The 22703-nt window shown below is 43.4% G+C and overlaps 1 protein-coding gene across 1 annotated transcript in view; it reads left to right on the top strand.

Moving 5' to 3' along the window:
- Window positions 1-3923: 3923 nt before the first annotated feature.
- Window positions 3924-22703, top strand: part of SPINT1 (serine peptidase inhibitor, Kunitz type 1) — a 33540-nt gene continuing 14760 nt past the window's right edge. Inside the window, exons 1-2 of the mRNA XM_066608646.1 lie at window positions 3924-4872; window positions 22018-22172. Coding sequence (XP_066464743.1) covers window positions 4476-4872; window positions 22018-22172 — 552 coding nt within the window. The 5' untranslated portion in view covers window positions 3924-4475. The remainder of the gene's footprint in view (window positions 4873-22017; window positions 22173-22703) is intronic.

The following is a 22703-nucleotide window of genomic DNA, read 5'->3' as shown; positions in this document are numbered from 1 at the left end:
GGAGAGGCCCCGACAACAAATCGGCCGGCAATATATAGTAAGAGAATACCCTGCTGGACATATTAAGACATCGGAGCTGCACAGGCTTCAATCAGAATGTAGGAAGACACCAGACCATGGATTGGAAAGGGTTAAAAGCTCATGGAAAGAAAAGTTACACTTTAAACTTTATTGCAATGAAACTGGAAAACCCCTTTAGAGCCTACCAGGAGGAACATACACAGTAGTCCCACCCACATTCAAGTTCTTATATTATGAAGAAAAAAACTCCAAGCAAAACACATTAACGGGGGTCAGATATACAAATGTCTTTTTCATTGTTTCTCTGTCTTTCGGCTAAAATCAAGTGTAGCATCTGCTCCTATCAATGGTATCATACGTCATTAACAAAGATCAATACAGACCTAGGTATGTGGGAAGAGGTGGGGGGTTGATGTCGTCAGGACAGATTGTTTGGCAGTGACCAAGTTTCAACTTGTTCGTACCTTGAGAAGTGTTCTGTAAATAAATCCTGTGCTGAGCTTTCTTTAAAAGTGCAGTAGCCATGTAGACTTAAAGGGAACCTGCAACTGGGTTCAACCACGGGAGGCATGAACCCTTGGACAGGTATGCCTATTGCCCTATGTATGTCTTATTCTGAAACACTGCGGCGTTTAAGAATAAACACACTTTAAAGTTTGAATTGGAACGGAACTCCGAGTCAATGAGGCCGGCTCCGCTGGACTCTCCCCACGTGCTGCATTTTGACTGGCAGCCCTCTCCCTATATACAAGCATGGAGAGAAGCTGTCGGTTAACACGATGCGGGTGGGGAGAAGTCGGCAGGGCCTGCCTCTTTGACTCAGAGCTCTGTTCTTAGTTAAACTTTAAAGTGTGTTTTATTCTGAAACATTGCAACCCCTTTAAGCAGGTTTCGGCTGAATTAAAGGGGTTTCCAAGACTAAAAGGGGCTTTCCCAGATTAATTTAAAAAACATAGCTCCTTTCTTCCAGAAACATCTGTTCATCATTTCATCAGTTGTGTTTGGTATCGAGGTTCATTCACTTCAATGGAGCTGAGCTGTAATACCACTGACAACCTATGGACAGGAGAGGTGCTATTTTTGGACGATGTTTTTCTAATCCTGGACAGCTCCTTTAAACATTGATAACTTATCTTAAAGATAGGACATCAATATCATATCAGCAGCAGTCTGACTCCTAGTACCCTCACCAATCAACTGTTTGAAGGAGATGCAATACTGGGGAAAATGTTTCAGCCACTTCTTCAGCCTATGTCACATGCATTGTTAACATGGCCTTTCTGCAGCTCAAAGAATAAGCATGAGGGTGAAGATTTTAAATTCACAGCATGTCAATTTACACTGCGTATTTCAAGTGCAGATTCCAACCCATCAAAGAGTTGGTGAAATCTGCATCAAGGTGTTCTGCAGACTGTATAAAGCCTCTTGTCCATAGCCAAAGCGGAATATCGCTAGCGATATTCCACCACGGGGGAGAATTGACAGGTCTCCGCAGTGAGCCTATCTAATAGATAGGCTCACTGCGGAAAATCGCAGCATGCCGCTATGATTCTCCACTAGTGGACATCGGGTTGCCCTTTCCATAGTTCTCCTATGGAAAGCATTCACTGCGTTACCCGCAGCCAGATTATCGCTGCAGATAATGCAATGACAACTCGCCCGTGGACAGGTAGCCGCAATCATCACAGTACTGTTATATCCAGTGATCACAGGTGATGTCCTCTCTGACTGGAGTTTTTTACTTTCTCTTCTGCATCTGGCCCAGGTGCCTTGACGTCTCCTCCTGGTCACAAATTGTCTGCTGAAGTTGGCACACACATCTTTGACTCCTTACTTTTCTTGGCACCTGGCTTTGTTTTTCAAAGGGTTTTTTTGGGACAGTACTATAGACAACCTATCTTCAGGATAGGTCATCAACAGCTGATTGGGGTGGGGTGGCTGTTTGGAATCCATGCCAATCAGCCTACTGACGGGGTCATGGCTCCCAAGTGAGCGCTGTGGCTTCTTCTCAGGTCTGTGATGTCACGTTCATTAGTCACATGGTCTGAGAGCAGCTCACTACCATTCATATGAATGAGACTAAGCAGCAATACCAGGCACAGTCACTTTACAACCTATGACACTGTGCCTCGTATGGACTGAAATAACTATTGCACTCACCCAAACACCACTATCACTTCAATCAGTTAGCAGATCGGTGGGATCCTGAGTGAAACCCCCCCCCGCAGATCAACTATGGGTGGCCTATACTGAGGATAATTCAGCAATAGTACAGTCCCAGAAAACCTTTTGAAGTAAAAATCCCCCTCACAACCTAAATTAAGTAATAATTAATGCCACTCATGGCCTAAATTAACTAATAATGCTCCTCAGCCCTTCACGGCTATATTAAAGGTATATTCCAGTCTATTTTAACTGATGACCTATCCTCCAGTAGTTGATGGACAGGGAACTCAAGCAGTGGGGACCCCCCGACCCCCCCCCCCTCCCCCTCCATCATCAGGAAGCAGCGCAGCATTCCCATTGATTTCAATGGGAGTGAAGCCAGCACTGCCCCTGCTTCCTATGATCATTTATGACGACATTCAACCCGGCACAGAGTCCAGTGAAGGCACTAAAACAACAGCAAACAAAAGTTAAACAAAGTTTAATATAAAAGGAAAACAAATAATAATTTTCACACACAGTGAACACCAAAAATATCATTTTAATTGATTTTGTTTGCCTCCCCCCCCCCCCCCCCCCCACAAAAAAAAACAAAACAAAAAAACCCCACAATACAGGCCAATCCAGAAGTCACATGTACCATCCTGTAATTTGGCGTTGGTGGAGCGAGAGCATAATACGACTGCAACTCTTCCCACAAAAAAAAACGACTACACATCTCCGTTGTTAGAAAAATAGAAATGTCATGGGTTTTAGAACGCAGTGATGCAGGTTGCATTGTTTTTCTTTAAGAATGTGCTTTTATTGTGCAAAAGTAATAAAATATTTAAAAAAATCCATATAAACTCGGTATCGCCGTAATCATGCTGCTCCAGACAAAGAAAATGGTCATGTTATTTTTACTGAATGGTGAACTCCGTGAAAACAAAACCCAAAAACAGTGACAGAATTTTTAGGACTCTCTCCCCCCCCCCCCCCCCCCGTCTATCCCAAAAAATGTAATAAAAGGCACACAACACATTATATGTACCATTAAAAACTACAACTCATCCAATTAAAAAAAAAACATCATACATTTATGTCTTATGATCCTTGCAATGAAACAATGAAAATTGCTTAGTCCTTAAAGGCAAAAAAATGGACTGCTCACTAAAGGGGAATTCACACAAGAACCTAAACTCTGCAGAATTAGTCACAGCGGCGTTTGCTGGGGAAAATCCATAGCCTCTACAATTCAAGCTATATGAACAAGATCTTTTAAAAAATCTCATCCTGGAAAACATCTACCTGGAATTCACAGCATGTTTGGAATACAATGCCAATACTGCAGATTGCAACTTTTGAAATGCAAGGGGCTAAAAGTCCCTGGCAAAGTTGAATTAGCTCCCAGAAAAGCCACACTGTTGAAAGCTTGCAGTAAATACAACCCATGTGAAGTCACCAAATTGTGCAGTGCAAGTCCTTAACAGCCCATTTATTACCTCGTCAGCCCTGGGCACTCCCCATAGCAGCAGCAGGCTACATGCCCCTGCAAAACATTAACTCCTTTAGCACCAACCTTCCCTAATCACTGATACATTCCTCAGAAATAAACCCCTCCTATACAAGCTGCTTGTCTCACTACTTAACAAATGTCTGTGCTAGTTCTTCCTATTGCACAAGCAATGAATAGGAAGGCACAGCCAAGTGACCATATTACAAGAGGACAAAGCAGAACCCTTCTCTCTGCCCCATTCCTTCCTTCTGTGTGTGAGTCAGGTATGAGGTGGAGGAGGGTTCTCAGGTGTACAGTTTCACTTCCTGGCTCCTCCTTGAACTCCAGGTTTCAGATGGACTCCATCTACCTTGCTGGCAGGTGAGGGGTTAAAGGTGGATACCTGGTCATAGGAAACACCCATTTTAGTTTCGTGTGAAACCTATAGAGGACACAAAGAGGGGGGTAACGTCTGCTTGTTGGAATCTGCCGGAAATGTACCCCAAAGCGTCACCCAACTGAGTGGACATCTGCTGTGCCAACCGTGTGCTGCTATAGGGGAAGTTCTTAACCTTCAGAGACGCCTCCTTACCTAGGAACTTATGGACGTAATAATGTGGTAGACAGAATCACGCAGCGTAAGGAACCGGAATTGGGGAACATCACTATTTCACCTTCGGTCTACATGTAAGGTTCCTCGTAAGGGAACATAAGCCTATCAAAGCTCTTAACTTGGATATTGCTGTAGATATTACTCCTATAGAAGTTGACGACTCCAATTTCCATCTTGTTTTATTTGCCTCTTGGCCCCAAGATGCGTTTCCTGGTCGTTCTTGTTGCTACGGTGGGCTCTTTTTGGTTGGTGTGTTCGGAGCGCCATGGACAGAGCTGCTTGGACAATTTTACAAGGGGCATGCCCAACTTTGTGCTGGAACTGAATGACTCTGTAAGTAGTGGAGCGACATTCCTCACGTCGCCCAACTTGGACCGGGTCAGAGACTGCCTGTCTGCTTGCTGTAGGGTACCGTTCTGTAATTTGGCGTTGGTGGAGCGAGAGCATGGGCAAGATGATATCATCAAATCTTGTTTCCTCCTTAACTGCGTCTACCAGAAGGAGTTTGTGTGCAAGTTTGTCCGGAAGGAGGGATTCGTCAATTACCTCATGTTGGACGTCAGCAGCAAGTTTCTGCACCCCTGGGAGAACAAGGAAGGTTAGTATTTTACAAAAAAACAATTGTTCGTCTAATATGACTGTCGAGAATAATAATCTTTATATAGTGCCAAGATATTCCGCAACGACTCTGAGGGTTCGTGAACAGAAACATAGTAACAAACCAATGGACAACTCAAATAGGGATTGGCTGTACTGAGACAAAATGTTATTGTATACAGATATATAAAGGCTAGCAGGGTGGTTATGGGGTAAGTATCTTCAGTTGTTGGGATTCTAAATAAGCCTTGTATACGAAGACCAGAATATTGTGCTGCGTTCACTTTTTTTTTTGGTTTTGAACAATAATTAATAACTGCATGTAATGTTAAAATTCGGATATGGTTCTTGAAAAAGTTTTTTACCGCAGCTTTAAAGGGATATTACCGCTGTGGAGCTGGCCTGTCTCTGTGTATGGCAGCGATTTTGGACTGCGCATGACAATGTATCCCGTGTATGCTGTCACGCGCGGTCTTCCTGTTTATTTATTTTTTGTTTAAATTTTCCACTCTGTCGCTTCGCAACGCTGTGTATAAATGCCGGCCATATATAATTGTTTATGTACAGCGTTGATTATGCACCCATAGAGAACAAAGGTTTCTATTGCGCATAATACGCGGCAAATTAAAACATGCTGCGTTCTTCTTTTGCGTAAGTATCACATGCAAAGAATATTCGCAAATGTGAATGGATCAATGAAAATGTTCTTTCATTGACTCCATTTACCGCACATCGCGTGTGTAATACGCAGTGAAATGACGCTTGTGTGAGCCCGGCTTACTTGGCACAATAGATTGAAGTGTAATATTTGCATATAGTGGATTTCTATTGGGTTGCATGGTTTTGTTTTTTTTCCCCCTGCGGTTTTCGTGCCTTCACACCACCGTATGCGTATTCCAAGGTAGCCAGCACAAGGTTGACTCGGCCTTCCATCCCCCCGAGTTCGGTAAAATGAGTACCCAGCTTGCTGGGGGGGAGGGGGGGGGGGGTTTAAGATGACTGGGGAAGGCAATGGCAAACCACCCCGAAAAAACAGTCCGTCAAAAAAGCATCACGCTGTGACATCACCCTAGGTGACAGTCATGACTCAGTGCCTGCACCAAGGGACTTTACCTTTAACCTACCATTGACGGGCTGAAACGCCTATCTGCGTTTTTTTTTTTTGTTTGTTTTTTTACACGTTTAAGGCCCCCTTCATAGCATTGTAGGCACGCACCTGAGGATAGCATTTTTGCAGAGTGAACAATGCTTTTTTTTTTTGTGTGTGCACATCTGCATATTTTACTATACTTCATGCGTTCACAAGACATGTTCATTTGAGCATAGCAAAAAAAAAAAAAAAAAAGTTAAAAAATGCACTGCTTAAAAGGCTATTTAGTCTAATAAGTTCCAGATGTGTTCACTTTTCTTCACAATTAGGGTGTCCACCCACTAGCGTTTTTTTACTGCGAAATTCGCAGCGGTTTTTTTTCTGCAGGGGTCTTTGGGCTATGGGACATGCAAAGCTAAAATCGCGATCGCGCAAAATCGCGATATCGCGGTAAATCGCGATTTTTACATTACAAGTCCCATAGACCCCCTGCAGAAAAAAAAAACCTGCGAATTTCGCAGTGAAAAAAAACGCCAGTGGGTGGGCGCCCTTATGCAGTGTTTTATGCATCTCCTAGCGTAATGAGCGCATTTGTACATCCCCGTTGACTTCTATGGGGGCTTGGGTGCGCAAATACACAGGAAAATAGAGCATGTTTTTTTGGGTGGGCGTTAGGGGGGAAGGTTGCATGTGTAATAAAAGGACAAAATTCCATTGATGTCATGCCTCAATAGGTTCTATGCATATTAACTGGGTATTTACGCACACCCATTGATTTCAATTAGTTATTACGGTGTGTAATACGCACCAAGATAGGACATGCTACGTGACCGGATCCTATGAAGTCAATGAGCTCTATTTCCTGCATATTACGCAGCATAATATTTACGCTCATGTGCATGAGCCCTTAGTGCTCTTTTGAAATTGCATACTATGTGATATTGCAGTGCAAACTTTAATTTACTACAGGCGGCATCACATGGACGTATTTCCTTGTGCAATTCGCAGAGAATAGAAACCATTGATATCAATGGGCTCATTCTCTTTCCCTTTTTTTTGCATGTGCCAAAAATATAGCTTGTTCTATTTGCTATCCATTTTCGCAACAAAGGGCCCCATAGAAGTCTATGCACGCAATATGCAATGAGATGTGTGAAATGCAGCGCAATTCCGTGAAAGGAAAAAGACATCTGGACCTCATTAGGCTAATTAGCCTTTCAAATCACAGTGGTGGTGGTGGTGGGGGTGTTGCGCACGCATATGAACAGGCCCTATGGGAGCGTAAAATGCAATGATGCGCACGTAAAAAATCATCGCACGCAGTGCAATGCTGTGGTGCTAAGGCCCGCGCTAAAGCTCGCATGCTTTAGGACAACTGTTAGGATGGCTATCGCACAGTTATGCGCCTCGCGACTATTGCTTCTATGCTTCCACACAGCAGCAATAGTCGTTCAGTGAATGGAGGTGAAGCGCGCTGGAGGATCTAGTCCAGCTTGTCCACCTTCTTTCACAGTAAGCAGCCGGTCGTTCCAAGATTAAATGACTCCCGGTTGCACTTAGCGAGAAGTTGTTCAGTGGGCTAAAACGTAACAACTAGCGACTAGTAATCGACTCCCCACTAAGCACTCGGGCTGACAGTCACCCATAAACTTTTATTAAAGTGGTTCTTCGGATGACTATCTCACCATGTAACCCTCAAAAGAATGCCTCATACCCCACGTCGGAATGTACTTCTGCATCACATTTCGTAGAGTGGTTTTACAAGATCACTTGCAGGCCAGCCTTAGGGGTGTGCAAGCTGTGCGACTGCACAAGGCACACCACCCCACAGAGAAGAGGGTGCCGCATGTACCTACATAATCACCCTAAATAGAAGTAGCAGAGAACACAAATGTGGCACCGGTACCCTCTTCTCTGGGACCTCAGTGTCCATTTGGTAAATACTTTCTGTAAGGTACATATGGCCTCATAGAAAGGAACACTAGGTGAGCGCTTTTCTGATTTGCTTCGGCAGCAGCTTTGCTCTTCATTAGCTCGCAGGCTGATGATGACAGCAAAGCTGCTGTGCTGACGACTGCTTGCTCCCCTTCCTCTGCGACCAGCCCCCTCCCCAGCTGTCTCCTATGGTGAGTGAAGTACGAAGATATCCAGAGAAGAGGGGATGTGTGTCTGTGTCTGTGTGTTAGGGTATGTTCACACGTAGCAGAATGCTGCAAAATCCGCAGCATTTCCACAAAGGATAGAGTAAAAATCTGCACCATATGTGCGCAATTTGACTAGAAATTGGTTGCGTCTTTGCAGCTGATTTCAGCAGACACAGCGCTCGCCCTCACCTCCCAAATTCTTCGCGCTGCCGGCAGCTTCTAGTGGGTGCAGCGCCGCCGGTCAGTTGATGGGGATATGGCATAATGTACAACTGTATTGGAGTAAGTGGATGGGGCCGTAGGATGTGTTTATAGATCCAAAAACTACATATAGAAGTTTTCTTCAAAGACCTCATATCAATTTTTTTCCAGGCATTACAGGTATTCTCACCTGAGTGTTGTAAAGTCATATAAATCAGTACAACGTCTGCTCACCAGGGATAAATGGAGGGGGTGCCAAATGAAAACTTTGAATAGGGTGCCATATGACCTAAAGCTGGCCCTGAAAATATGGTAGTGTGGCCCCAGCCTTAGGCTACATTCACACGGGTGAGCGCAATATCAGGCCAAGAAACTGGGTCCGATATTATGCTTGCCAATATACGTTTTTCATGCTGATGCAATTGAGTTGTGAAGATGGGACAACCCCATTGATGTCGTGTCCCCTACTAATGTCATATGATCATTATTGACCGCTACGAATGTTAAATCTTTACTCCGGTCTATATGTACTTTCACTACAGAGGATGAATTTGATAGCTCGGGTAAGTTTCATGCACGAGTTCCGGCCCATAGCGATATGGTTGATAATACATGTTTGTTAATACATTGATTTCAATGTGTTGACCTGAGCGTTTTTTGCAGCATTGCTGTGAGATTGAAAATTCGCTATGTGTCCTATTTTGGTGTGATTCCTTGCAAGGAATCAAACATTATTTCTTATGGAGGGGAGGGGGGGTGGGGTGGGGGGGACGCACTCACAGGCCATGTGATTTGTATTCAAGTATGATGCCATCTTTACTGTTAAAGTATTGTAACACTTATGATCTTTTCACGTGCGCGCATAGATTGGAGGCGATATGTTTTTCGTCTTAAAATTTTTTTTTTTTTTAAAGTAAAAACACATTGTACTTGCATTCAAAATCAGAATTTTACAAGCGTAATAGTGGCCTGCTCCTGTGAAGGCACCCTTGGGGAGAGACACAGTGCTGTAAGGAGGTGCTCTATGATGAACTACCAGAGAGTAAGAGGCCATCCATTCAACTCTCTGTGGGACTACTGGAGTTGGCGAGCGCTGTTCTCAGCTTCTGTCTAACTGCCCTATAGAGCTGATAGCAGAGCACATCCTGGCCTCTGCTCCCTTCAAGCTCCTCCTCGCTGCATGGGAGAAAGGGGAGTAGTGATGAGGAAATGGGTACACTGGTCCCCATTCTTGTGATTGGTGGGGGATCTAGTAGTGCGACACTTATTACCTATCCTTTAACGAATGTTCATTCCGGATAGCTCCTCTAACTTTGTATAGTCTGATATATATTTCATTCCTTACACCATGTCTACCAACCAATCTGGTTTTGGTGGCACAGTCCCCAAATTTTGAGGCTGGAGAAACGTCCCAATTTTCCCTCCCCTGTCCATTTGTCCCCCGTTTATGTATTTCGGCCGCAGTAAAAACTCAACTCTTGTACAGGACTGCTGCTCAGTGTCCTCTACAGTGAAGGAGAATGACTCCTTCCCATACAGCTGGAGAAAGGAGTCATGTTATCCTCCATTAAAGAGCACAGCAAGTGACCACCCTGTATGCAAGTTGAGTTTTTATTGCTGCTGGATGAAATGCATGAGCGTTACAGCAGCAGGTGGGATGATAAGTGAGTTAGGGGGGTCACTAAGGTTCAGGGGTATAACAGTAGGATGGAGAAAGTGTGCACAGATGGATAAAGGCTAAAAAAAGTTGTCATGGTGGTCTGGGTCCACAGACAAGAGAAATGAAAATGGATGCCAGTCTGAGTAGACGCCACCTGTGAATGCTGGAGGTAACTATTCTAATCTCTATCGCTGGTGTCTGACTATATTGTGACTATTTAGAGGTGTTCTATAGCTGAGCCGCTGTATCTGAGGCTGTCATGTTTTATAAAGGTTGTTGTTAAGGATTAATACTGTGAGAGGACTTAACGGACTTTACATTGCTTAGAGTGAAAGCGTCATGGACTACGTGTGCCGTAGAAATGGACTCTTCTTCCTTTATAAGTTGGGAGTTATGTTTACATTGTTGTTGCCTGAAACCTAAAGTGAGTGATACTTCCAGCTACATAGTAATCTCTACTACTACTAAGGCATCCTGCTGGTCGGAGCCCGGCCTCGGCTGGTTTCCATATACGTCATCTTCTTTCCCTGGGGTGACAGTGTCTAACAACCAAGGAATCTGTGACTCAGTGAGAAGGAGGAGGCATTACGTGTACAACTTCACTTCCTGCCTGGTTTTAGCAACAAACATTGGATGTACTGTCTTCTTAGCCAGCAAATGATGGGTTAAAGTTCAGTTTGCTTCAATAGTAGAAGTCTTTTTAGGTTCATGCGACTTCTGCAGAGGACACAGGTGGGGGTGAGCGCTGCTTGGGATACACCAGGAGTAAGACTGGCGTGTCACATGGGCGTAAGCATATTTACATGCACTATGCCGGAATGGTTGTTGCATATTTGCATGTTTTTCTGTACTTTTGTGCACGCTCAACCCCCCCCCCCCCCCCCCCAAAAAAAAAACAAAAAAAAAACGCAACCACGGGTGATCACGATAACGTGGCAACATTTTTATTTATTTTTTTTTTTTCCCTGCAATTTTTGAGTGTCAGGGGTGCTTTTTCTTGTAAAAGCATTGGTGCTGCATGCAATTTCTCTTGCGCAATTTCTGCTACTATTTTTAAACGTGAAAGTCAATAGGACTTTCTAATGTTAAAAACATCACATGAAAAACGCAAGTTCGTGCGATGCAGTAAAAAATGCAGAAAGATAGAACATGTGCTTTTAATTTTTTTTTCTTATCTCAACATCGCATGAGTCAAGACATCACAAAGGTGAAGCAAACTATTGAAAATCGTTAGTTTCAAAATGTTGTATTTTCACGCGCTCTCACATAGCGCGAAAATGGCACGATTTTTATCGCCTGTGTGAAACTGGCCTGGTGGGGCTTCGCAGACATGCGCTAGAATTTTCGAGTGCTGTCTGTACTATCGTTGCGCATTTTAGTGCTTTTTAACACCCCTCACAAAGATGGGATGTCTTAAAAAGCACCGTCAAACGCTGTGACATTTGTTCAAAAGCGTAAGAATGCTGTGATTTCCAGTGGTACTTTCTGAGCGCACATGCTACGAATTTTTTGCCCTAGGAACGAACCCATTGAAAACAATGTGTTGTAGCAACTGCTTAGTTTGCGCGCAAAACCCTGTCTTAAGGCCGGCTTTACACAGGTATCTTTGCACGCACAATATGCAGAGAACAGAACTCATTTATTCGAATGGGTTCGTTAACATAAGCCTATTTTGCACATGTATTTTGGTAGTGCAAAAAAAAAATAGAACATGTTCTATTTTTCTGCGTATTTATGCACCAAAGGTCCCCATCAAAGCTAATGAGGGGGGGGAAGTTGCGCAAATTTACACAATTTGTGTGCGCAATATGCAGAAAATAGAACAGTTGCTTTCAATGGGCTCATTCATGTGTGTATTTGGCATGCGCAATTCGGTCATACACAAAAAAATACTCAGCATGCCCTATTTTACTGTGTATTTGCGCAGGGGGAAAACACATTTTGAACTCCTTAAACTGATTGGCCATTGCAAAGATTGGAGCATCACAGAATTTTTAATTTTTTTGTGCACCACTTGGGTGTGCAAAAGGTACAGTTAAAACGCAGTTTTGCACGTAAATATGCAATACCCGATGCACGCAAATGCACATATGCTTTTGTGATTACAACCTATGGTTGCTTTTACCGTAGTTGGAGCAATTTATTGCTCGTACTAGCAGTCTATTTCAGAGTTCACTTATGTGGCCTGTTTATACAGGCAGATACATTGTTGGCTTATTCAGTCACAAGTCATTCACTGCATGAATGAGAACGACTGAACGATTAGCGAAGGAGCCAACAATGATTTTCATGCCTGCATGAAGCAAACAAATTCCCGTTCGTTGCTTGATCGTTGGCTGTGTTCGCACTGAACGATTATCGTTTACATTTGAATGAAACGGTGACTTTGTTTTTTTTTTTGCATTCTGTGTAAATGCACCTTAAGCCTCAAAGCTTCTGCTCCCTGAAGTCTCTGGTGCTGATTATTTGCCGTTACATAGCGGTCTCCTTAAACCTAGGAATTATATACTACAGAATTACGCCATAAGGAACTGAGACAAAGTAATGCTAAAACTCTTCAGAAGTTCCCCTTCACATTGCAAGTGGGTTAAAGGCAGGAGAACTGCAGTCCTAAGCTTTCGCTCACGACTAGAGATGAGCGAGTATACTCGCTAAGGCACTACTCGCTCGAGTAATGTGCCTTAGCCGAGTATCTCCCTGCTCGTCCATAAAGATTCGGGGGCCGCCGCAGCTGACAGGTGAGTTGTGGCGGGGAGCGGGGCAGAGCGGGCGGGAGAGAGGGAGGGAGAGATCTCCCCTCCGTTCCTCCCTGCTCTCCCCCGCAGCTCCCCGCCCCGCGGCGGCACCCGAATCTTTCGGGACGAGCGGGGAGATACTCGGCTAAGGCACATTACTCGAGCGAGTAGTGCCTTAGCGAGTATACTCGCTCATCCCTACTCACGACCTGAAGGTTGTGGGTTCAATCCCCACGTGCTTCATGTAGCAGGCTTAAGGTTGACTCATCCTTCCATCCTTCCGAAAGAAAATTGCTCACTGCCTTGATCCCGTAACCTGTTGTCTTGACTCCAGCAAGGTTTCCTTTGCAAACACAGCTCCACCGCCCAGTCCAAAGCGGAAACAGACAAAAAATAATATTCTTTCCGAAGAAAAACCTAGGATACGGGTTTCTCAAAGGGAAAAAAGGAACATGCCTTGCTTTAATGAAGTTGTGCCATTACATATCCAATTAAGAAACAAACAAGGACGTGTTTCAGCTCCTGCTGGAGATTTGATCGCCTTATTTTTTTCTTCGGAAAGAATATTTCTTTGTCTCATCCTTCTGAGGTTGGTAAAATGAGTACCCAACTTGCTGGGGGGTAAAAGATAACTAGGGAAGGCAAACCACCCCGCAAAAACAGTTTGCCAAGAAAATGTCATGATGTGGCGTCACCCGAGGAGTCAGTCATGACCAAGGGACTTTACCTTACCTTTCTGTGAGGGAACATGTTCTTCCTATGTCCAATGCATTAAACACTGCTGGGGTTAACCATGTAGATACCAGTGCCTTCTGTTCTTTGAATTTCTTTGTAAAAAAGATGCGCCTCCTGTTCACTATTGCTGCTATGATTGTCTCTTTGGTGTGTTCTGAGCTCCATCTGATTGTTCTCAGCATGAGAAACCAGGTTATCTTGTAGATATGATACCTTTTAATGGCTAACAAAAGTACATGATGTTATAGTGAGCTTTCCAACCTCTCAGGGTTCTTCCTCCTTATGGAATAGATCTGAATAAGCCTGAGGAAAACCCAAAAATGGGTGTGAAAGTTTGCTATAACATTATGTATTTTTGTAAGTCATTAAAAAGTATCATATCTACAAGATTACTTGGTTTCGCTCAGATTTTTCTCTACTGGTTAACACTGTGCCAAACTTTTTTTATTATTACCTTCCTTGCTCCATGAACAGAGCTGCCCGAACAACTTTATAAGGAGTATGACCAACTTTGTGGTAAAATTGAATGACTCTGAGCAGCCAAGCAATTCTCCGCAAATCGCCCAACTCGAACGTGGTTAAAGACTTCTTGTCCACTTGCTGTAGGGTACCAGTATGTAATCTTGTGCAGGTAGAGCAAGAACATGGCAAGATGATATCCTCAAGTCTTGTTTCCTTCTTTGTGTGTAATGCGCCATTTACACAGGATGACTGTCATCTAAAGGAGTGCATGAGTAGGTGGCATCCCCGCTAGTTGTTAGCGCTCCTGAAGAATGTTTCGACAGGCTGAGAATCGTTAACTTCTTGCTTAATGCTTTACATTCTATAAGAGCGGGGAGAGTTTAGACTCAGCGAGAAGTCAGCGAACAGCGAGGATTTTTTTATGCTGGCTGAAATTAAGCGACAAATAAAAACCAAAACAAATAGTACATGATGACTTCCCGTTTATGCATCATTGGGAAGACAAGAAGGTGCCTTTTTATAAGGAACTATTAATTTAATCCCTTAAGAGCACTTTGTATTACAGAATAGGGTTGTATGGATCTGTAATATGACATAACTGCTAATGATCAATTGTGCCTCACCATTTGATGTCAGATACCAGAGATAGAGATTATAATAGTTACCTCCAGCATTCACAGGTAGCATCTTCTGACTGGCCTCCATTTTCATTTTTCTTCTCTGTGGACCCAGGCCACCATGACAACTTTTTCCAGCTCTTATTTATATAGTGCATGTTCAGACAGCATAAATGTACGTATATGTGTTCCATAGTGCTGCAGTCTTGTGGAAGTAATGAGCTGGCCAAACGCATTAGATGATTGTTGGCCGAACCTGCTGATTTCGTCAGGATGGGCAGACCATTTTATCTATATAGGAGCTCCTGATATTTCACTGATGGCAAATGTAAGGGGAAAGTGGGATTGAGATGTTGTATCCCTATCCTTTTTGTTTTCAGAGGATATAAACCACATTAGTCAAACTCAAGTCTTACGAGCTGAATGCGTTTGAGTTTGAAACTCATGATATACACCAGAGGTGTCTTGCAATGGCTTACTCCCCTTCCTATATTGCAAACATATGTGTTCTGCAAAGTGTCCATGTGCATGGGGTTCGCGAGGAATAACTGTTTTTTTTGGCCAACAACTACATAATGGCCAGCTTAAATTGGCTGTAAAGGAAAGCTTCTGGCAGGTAAACAATGTACTATCGCATAAAGACAATTAAGTTCACTGCTTGACCATGTAATGCTCCTTTAACACGGGCCGATAGTCATCCAAATGACTGCACAAGCGCTTGTGCACATGCTAAGGTCGTCGGCGATTACACTGACATACATCACCGCTGAATCGCAGGCTTCTCGCTCAGCGCTTCACCTTCTATTTAAAGTACTGAGTGAGAAGGATTTACACAGAACAAGAAGCCAGTAATGGTTTTTATGCGACAAGTGAATGAATAGTGCGCTTTTTTTTTTCCGTATTTACACTGCATGATTTTCGCTCAAATTTGTTCATTAGAATGAATTTTGAGCAATAATCGTTACATGTACATGGCCCATAAGGTTGTTTTAACCTCTGCATCGGGGGTTCTATTTCGTACTTCGTGGAGTTGGAAAGTAGAATCCCCTGGCCGAACGGATCCATCTTATGATGGAACCGACCAGTGGCGAATCGACCCCCCCATTGACTATCATGCAGTCCATTCGGTTTCTGTTCAGCCACCTGGCATTTTATCAGATCTCACCCCCCCCCCTCCTGAAGAATCACCGCATCTTCTATGCGCAAAATTGCGGCTTCCATTGCAGTCAATGGAATCCATCCGTCTCCCACTACTCCGGCAGTGAGCACTGCACAAGAATCCGCGTCATGCGGATCCGGAGAAGTGAGTATAGGGTCTCTGGAGGGCGCCAGGTCTGATTCCGCTGCTAGATTTCGCAGTCTGAATCCGACCCGGCTGTGGGCAGGAAGCCTGATACAGCCGCTTTCTATTGGCTAAGGCTTTATTCACATGGGAGTAAATCTCACCCGATTGTTGTCCGCATTCTCGATAAACCTACAATAGCCAATTAGGTGACTGTGTATGTATAAATTTTATTATACACACTCCAATGTCCTATTCCGCTATACGCTCGTGGACGAGGATAGCACATGCAGTATTGGACAGCATCTGTGTGGCATCCTGTTGTGTTTGCACTTGCTCCTCCCAGGTACAACATGGGCACAACTGTGTGAATAAGGCTTAAGAGTGGGAGGAGATCAGGTGTCAGATAGTGGTGCTTCTTATAGACATGATGCAGATTGTTTCCCTATTTGGCTAGGGAGATACTATATTTGGAATGATTATATTGGTTGAATTTAATTTTTGGTCCTTGAATGATTAACCTTTTTGTGGTTCCCAAATATTTTAAAGCTGTAGTTACTCTTCTTTTATACTTGTATGGAGGAAGGTATTTGATTATGTCCACTAATTGTTGCTGTCATCTGAGTCAAGAGTCACAAGATGCCTCGATCATGAGACCTGTTTTAAAGGGATTACAGTAGGTTAGTTTTTAGTGGTGAGACAAACAATCACTTTCATATGGAAAGGAGGACAGAAAAGGAAAAAGTAAATATATTAAACGAACATAACTCCTGTTTTGGGTGTAAAATGTGTCGTCCTCCAAATTATTTTGGTATCTTTCCCTCCCCTTTTGAACATGTTGTAATATTGGTACTCCAAAAAATGTCTCTTGACTCCTCCTCTGCCGTAAACTACTGACCAGCCTTTAATACCCTCTTCAACTCCAAATCCTGGGACACTTTTTCTACCTTCATTCACTCTATTGCCTCTTACAATCTGGGGTGTTTTTTTTTTACACATTCTACAGAAACTGCTCTTAAAGGGAACCTGTCGGCAGTCCCCAGCATGTTGAGCCGTCTGTACCAACGTGACGGTTAAGTGTAGCAATTTCCAAATCTGCTTATGGTAGAAGTACTGGTAGCCGCATACCTTAGAAAACTGAATTTTAAAAATTCCTGTGTCGTACGCTAATAGCAATTGCTTTGGTCGAATGGGTGGGCTGGACAGTATCTTCTCTTGCTCAGTTCTTAGAAAAACTCCCCCACCTTCCAGCACAAAGTGAATGACACTTATGACGTCTTCCACAGAACAGATTAAGTCTTGGCATAGACTTGCTTTGCTCCTCTGGCTGTTTTGACCCTTGCTTAGATCTCCTCATGTTAATGTGGTAGATTATGACCTCATACACAGGTGGGTAGCAATGTTTTGTATAGATTCTTTTTAAGGGGGCTGTTTCCCCCCTCCTCCGCCAAAGAAAAGAACCAATCACCTATCCAATAGATTGGACCACCATTCCATACATGTGGGAGCCTTCTGGACACCCTTTCTTATGAATGACGGGAATCCAAAAGGTTAGCCCCCAAGCTTGTCTTCATAGGATAGAAGAGAAGGTCTTTTGATGGGACAGCCCCATTAATATTTTCCATATCTTTTGATTCAGTTATATTTATTACTGGCTACAGTCCGACCAATTATTGTGACTTTGTAGAGCAAAGTATTGAAAATAATTAAAAAGGCATTCAATGCTTACAATTTAAGCAAACCCTAATAACAATATTCCATCCTCTTTTATATATTCATTTTGTATTTTTCTTTACTAATTTTCCAATGTGTTCTAGAATTCTATTAGTCCACCACAAAATTGCACTGAGCTACGGATAATTCTCCTTTGGGAGATCCAATTTTTTTTTTTTTTTTGTGATCTGTGCCATACAGATAATGACATGGACTTACCTATTGAAAACCTGAGATATGGAATATGCTCACAATTGGGGTGGTTTTCATGTCAAAATCTGTAGTATGGACATAGTCTGAAATAGTTTTTAAATGTACAACTTATGTTTTAATGCTAAATAAAATACTACTTTTCAAAGAAAAAGTGAACACACTTTTTGAACTCTTGTACCTGGATTTCTGCATTGATTAGTGATGAAATGTGGTTTGATTGTAATTAGAGATGAGCGAGCACCAAAATGCTCGGGTGCTCGTTACTCGGGACGAAATTATCGCGATGCTCGAGGGTTCGTTTCGAGTAACGAACCCCATTGAAGTCAATGGGCGACCCGAGCATTTTTGTATATCGCCGATGCTTGCTAAGGTTTTCATTTGTGAAAATCTGGGCAATTCAAGAAAGTGATGGGAACGACACAGCAACGGATAGGGCAGGCGAGGGGCTACATGTTGGGCTGCATCTCAAGTTCCCAGGTCCCACTATTAAGCCACAATAGCGGCAAGAGTGCCCCCCCCCCCCCTTCCAACAATTTTTACTTCTGAAAAACCCTCATTAGCAATGCATACCTTAGCTAAGCACCACACTACCTCCAACAAAGCACAATCACTGCCTGCATGACACTCCGCTGCCACTTCTCCTGGGTTACATGCTTATAGCCGGTTCCACTGAAAGCAATGGGCTTCCGGCGATCGCGGGATGAATTGTCGGGAAGGGCTTAAATATAGAAGCCCTTCCCTGCAATTCATCCAGAAATGTGTAAAAATAAAAAAAATATATATACTTACCTTGTCCCGGCAGACGGAGTTCAGCGCAGCCTACAGTGGGTGTGAAGGGGGTGTGAGTCAGACCTGCCCCCTGATTGGCTTTCAGTGGAACCTGCTGTATTGCCGGCTCCATTGAATTCAATGGGCAAACATCGTTCTTCTCTGCCACAGCTGTTACAGCTGTGGCAGAGAAGAATGATTTGTCTTCTATATGTTCTCAATGGGGTCGGCGCTGCTGCCGCCGGCCCCATTGAGCGCATATAGAGAAGAGAACAGGAATCGCAGATAGGTGCGATCTGTGATTTCTGACTATGGCCTAAGAAGGACCGTTGGGGTTCTTGAAGCCTAAAATAACTCCTAACGCTCTCCCTATAGCAGCTCCGGCATCAGCAGCACTGTCCCTGATCTCTGTCAGAATGCATCTGTGGCGAGCCGCGGGAGGGGCAGATTTTAATACTCGGGTGACACCTGATCTCGCCAGCCACTCACTGCAGGGGGGTGGTATAGGGCTGGAACGTCACAGGAGGAAGTTGTAATGCCTTCCCTGTCTTTCTATTGGCCAGAAAAGCACGCAAATTTCTCAGGGAAGAAAATGAAAGTAACCCGAACACCGCGTGGTACTCGTCTCGAGTAACGAGCATCTCGAACACCCTAATACTCGAACGAGTATCAAGCTCGGACGAGTACGCTCGCTCATCTCTAAGTAATCTGTCACAGTTCTAGACAACCACAATCTAACTAAACTAATAACACACACTTGTACTGCTCATGACTTGTATTGAGCCCTTTATGAATATGTGTGTATATGTAACATGAAGATTTTGCCTCGGATTCCACCTCCTCATTTCAAAAGGGTGCAAAAAGAACCTGAACTATATTGTCTCCTAGAGAACGGAGGGTAGCTCCCTGCCCACTCGCCTTTCCCATTTCACTGCATAGCTTTGTTTGTGGGGCAAGACCTAATATACCCAATCAAATAGGTATGTAAACAGAGGAAATTATTGAGGAGGTCCATGGAAACCGGTGTTAGACTAGGGTGCCCAGGGCCCACGAGTAAAATTCATTCTGGGGGTCCGCCCTGCAGCGACATACAAATATTACCTAATCCACATTTGCAAATTCCCAGCCACTGCATTCTCCCATATACATCAATAGAAAGGTTGCTATGTTTTTGTGCAGCCCAGGCTCCACCAAAATATATGGAGAATTCAGCGGGTGGGAATTGGTGGACCCCCTATAAGTGAGGATTCCAGAGGTCTGAGGGCTGGGGTCCCACTGATGCTCTTGGCCAACCGGGGTATTCTCCTGTTTTCCTGTTGGTTGGCTCAAGCCTGAGGGGAACAGATGCACTCAAATGAGGTTAGGTGTGGTGGTGCCAAAGATGGTACAGAAAAAATGATTGATTTGGCAGAGGCCAAAAGCATCTGAGACAGGGGTGAGATTGGGGGAGGCATATTTCTGTTTTCAGCCGCACTTAAGCAGCGCTGCTGATTAGAGCCACCTGATTGGCTCTTCGGCACCATGTGACTACACAGCGTGCACGCGGATTGCCTTCAGCAGCCGTGTGCACTACACACTACACTTAAGCAGATGTGCACTACACACTACACTTAAGCAGCACGGGGTTAGGTTTAGGGTTAGGGTTACCTAAACCCCAACCCTAAACACTAACCCTAAACCCTAACCCCGTGCTGCTTAAGTGTAGTGTGTAGTGCACGTCTGCTTAACTGTAGTGTGTAGTGCACACGGCTGCTGAAGGCAATCCGCGTGCACGCTGTGTAGTCACGTGGTGCCGAAGAGCCAATCAGGTGGCTCTAATCAGCAGCGCTGCTTAAGTGCGGCTGAAAACAGAAATATGCTCGGGGGAGCCGTGCAGGTGTCATGGTTGCCGGGGGCCTTCTGAAAGGCCCCAGGGCTGCCTTCAGAGACTGCCTATCAAGCCATCCCCGTGGAGTGGCTTGTTGGGCTGCCTGTCAGAATGCAGTATGACGTAATGCTATAGCTATAGCATTACGTCATACTGCAGGAGCGATCAAAGTATTGCATATTGTAGACCCCAGAGGGACTTAAAAATAAAGTGAAAAAAAGAGCAATAAACTTACTTTTTTTTTTTTACAATTAAAAAAAAATAAATAAATAAAAGTTTAAATCACCTACCTTTTGCCATATCTGTAATAAAGTCTAAACAATAAAATAAAAAAACATATCGCCGCGTCCTTAAAAGTCCAGTCTATCAAAGTAGCGCATTATTTACCCCACACGGTGAACGTTGTCCGAAAAAATAATAAATAAATAAAGAACTCCAGAAATGCACTTTTTCAGTCACCCTGTCTTCTAGAAAAAACGCAATAAAAAGCGATCAATAACGCACGTATTCTGAATTAGTACTAACGGAAACTAAAGGATATCCCTCAAAAAATGAGCTGTCGCTGAACTACGTTGACGGAAAAATAAGTAATTGCGCACACAAGATGACCGCAGATAATAATTGAAATTAATTAAATGTCTTTGAAAAAAAAGAGTACCGTAGTATAGTAAAAAAAAAAAAAAAAACTATACAAGTTTGGTATCGTAGCAAGTTTGGTATCGTACTGACCCATAGAATAAAGTTACATGTCGTTTTTTTTGCAGTTTGTGCGCCATAGAAACAAGACGCACTGAAAGATGGCAGAATGTTGTGTTTTGGTTTTTCTTTCATTTTACTCCACTTATAATTTTTTAAAAGTTTTTCAGTACATCACATGGTACATTAAATAGCCCCATTAAAACCTACAACTCGTCCCGCAAAAAACAAGCCCTCATACAACGACGTCGATTGGATAAATAAAGGAGTTATGATTTTTATTTTTATTTTTTAAGGGGGGGAGGAAAAAACGAAATTGGGGGGGGGAAAAAAAGGGCCACGTCATGGAGGGGTTAAATGTTGTTTTCCCCGTGGACATGAGGCCTTAAGCTGATGAGTAGAGGGGTTAACAGCTCTCTACCAGGTTCGAGTCATGCCCTGTTAGGTTCTATACACACCTGCATCGAAGGATATGCCCATAGTCTTTGGTGCAGATCTGGCATGAAATACTGGACAAAAAAATTGTGCATACCGGAATTTTTCATCCAGTTAAAATGCTGGACAGGTGCAGGAACCAAATGGACCCCTTATAGTCAATGGGATCTGTTTGGCACAGTTTGGTTCCGTTATAAAACTGATCCGTTCATCCAGGGGATACCATTTTCCTGCTCCCATAATGCACCAGGTAAACGGAATCCCTACCGCAAGTGTGACTTTAGTCCTACAGACGTAATTTTTTCACTTTAATTTTAAAATGAAACTTTGAGACAAATTTGTAAAACTTTAATACTCTTAAAATCAGTACCTCTAGTCTTACTTCTTGCTTTAACTTTTTTGTATGACTGTCCCTAAACTGAATTTCTAATCCTTTCTTGTTATAAATGGGCTTTCTATTTTCACTTTACATTTGTAACCATTCTACGTTGTGATTGACCTTGTATTTGTCAACCTTCATTTATCTAGGAGATGATGATCCTCCTTTAGCCCGAGTAAGCCGGGATGTGAAAACTCAGCCAAACCAAGAAGTCACTTTGAGTGGCATTGAAAGCTGGGATAAAGAGGGGATTGTAAGTTATGAATGGAGCCTGCTCTCCGGGGATCCTGACGTTGTTTATACGGTAAATATCACTAAAATGTAATTGCAATCCAATGCACACCTATATCCTATATATAAGTAACCAACTGTTATCAGTGGTGAAGCAGTATGTGGTGGGCTATGTGTCTACAGAAGTGTTAAAATTTAGCTTTATTGTAAATATAATTTTATACATTTTTATTCCACCAGTAGACCACTTGTCTGCACATCCTTATGTTCTCTGAGAATGGTGGTGTCTCTGTACATTTCACTTCCGCTATAACATGTGAAACTACCTGGCAGTGTGCGTGAGCAGACTGAGAGAAGGAAGAAGATTGAGAAACGGACTTTTCGTGGTTGTCTGTCTGTAGAGAACATCTATTTCCAACACATTTTTTGCTAAAAGCAGAACATACAATAACCCACATTTTCTTGCATGCAACTTACAAAAATATGTAATGGTCACTAATAGAGATGAGCGAGCATACTCGCTAAGGGCAATTACTCGATCGAGCATTGTCATTAGCGAGTACCTGCCCGCTCGGAAGAAAAGGTTCGGGTGCCGGCGGCGAGG

Source organism: Eleutherodactylus coqui, chromosome 6 (assembly GCF_035609145.1).
Source record: "Eleutherodactylus coqui strain aEleCoq1 chromosome 6, aEleCoq1.hap1, whole genome shotgun sequence".
Lineage (NCBI taxonomy): Eukaryota > Metazoa > Chordata > Amphibia > Anura > Eleutherodactylidae > Eleutherodactylus > Eleutherodactylus coqui.
Note: the sequence above shows the minus strand (reverse complement) of the source record. Positions and strands in the feature narration are given on the sequence as shown.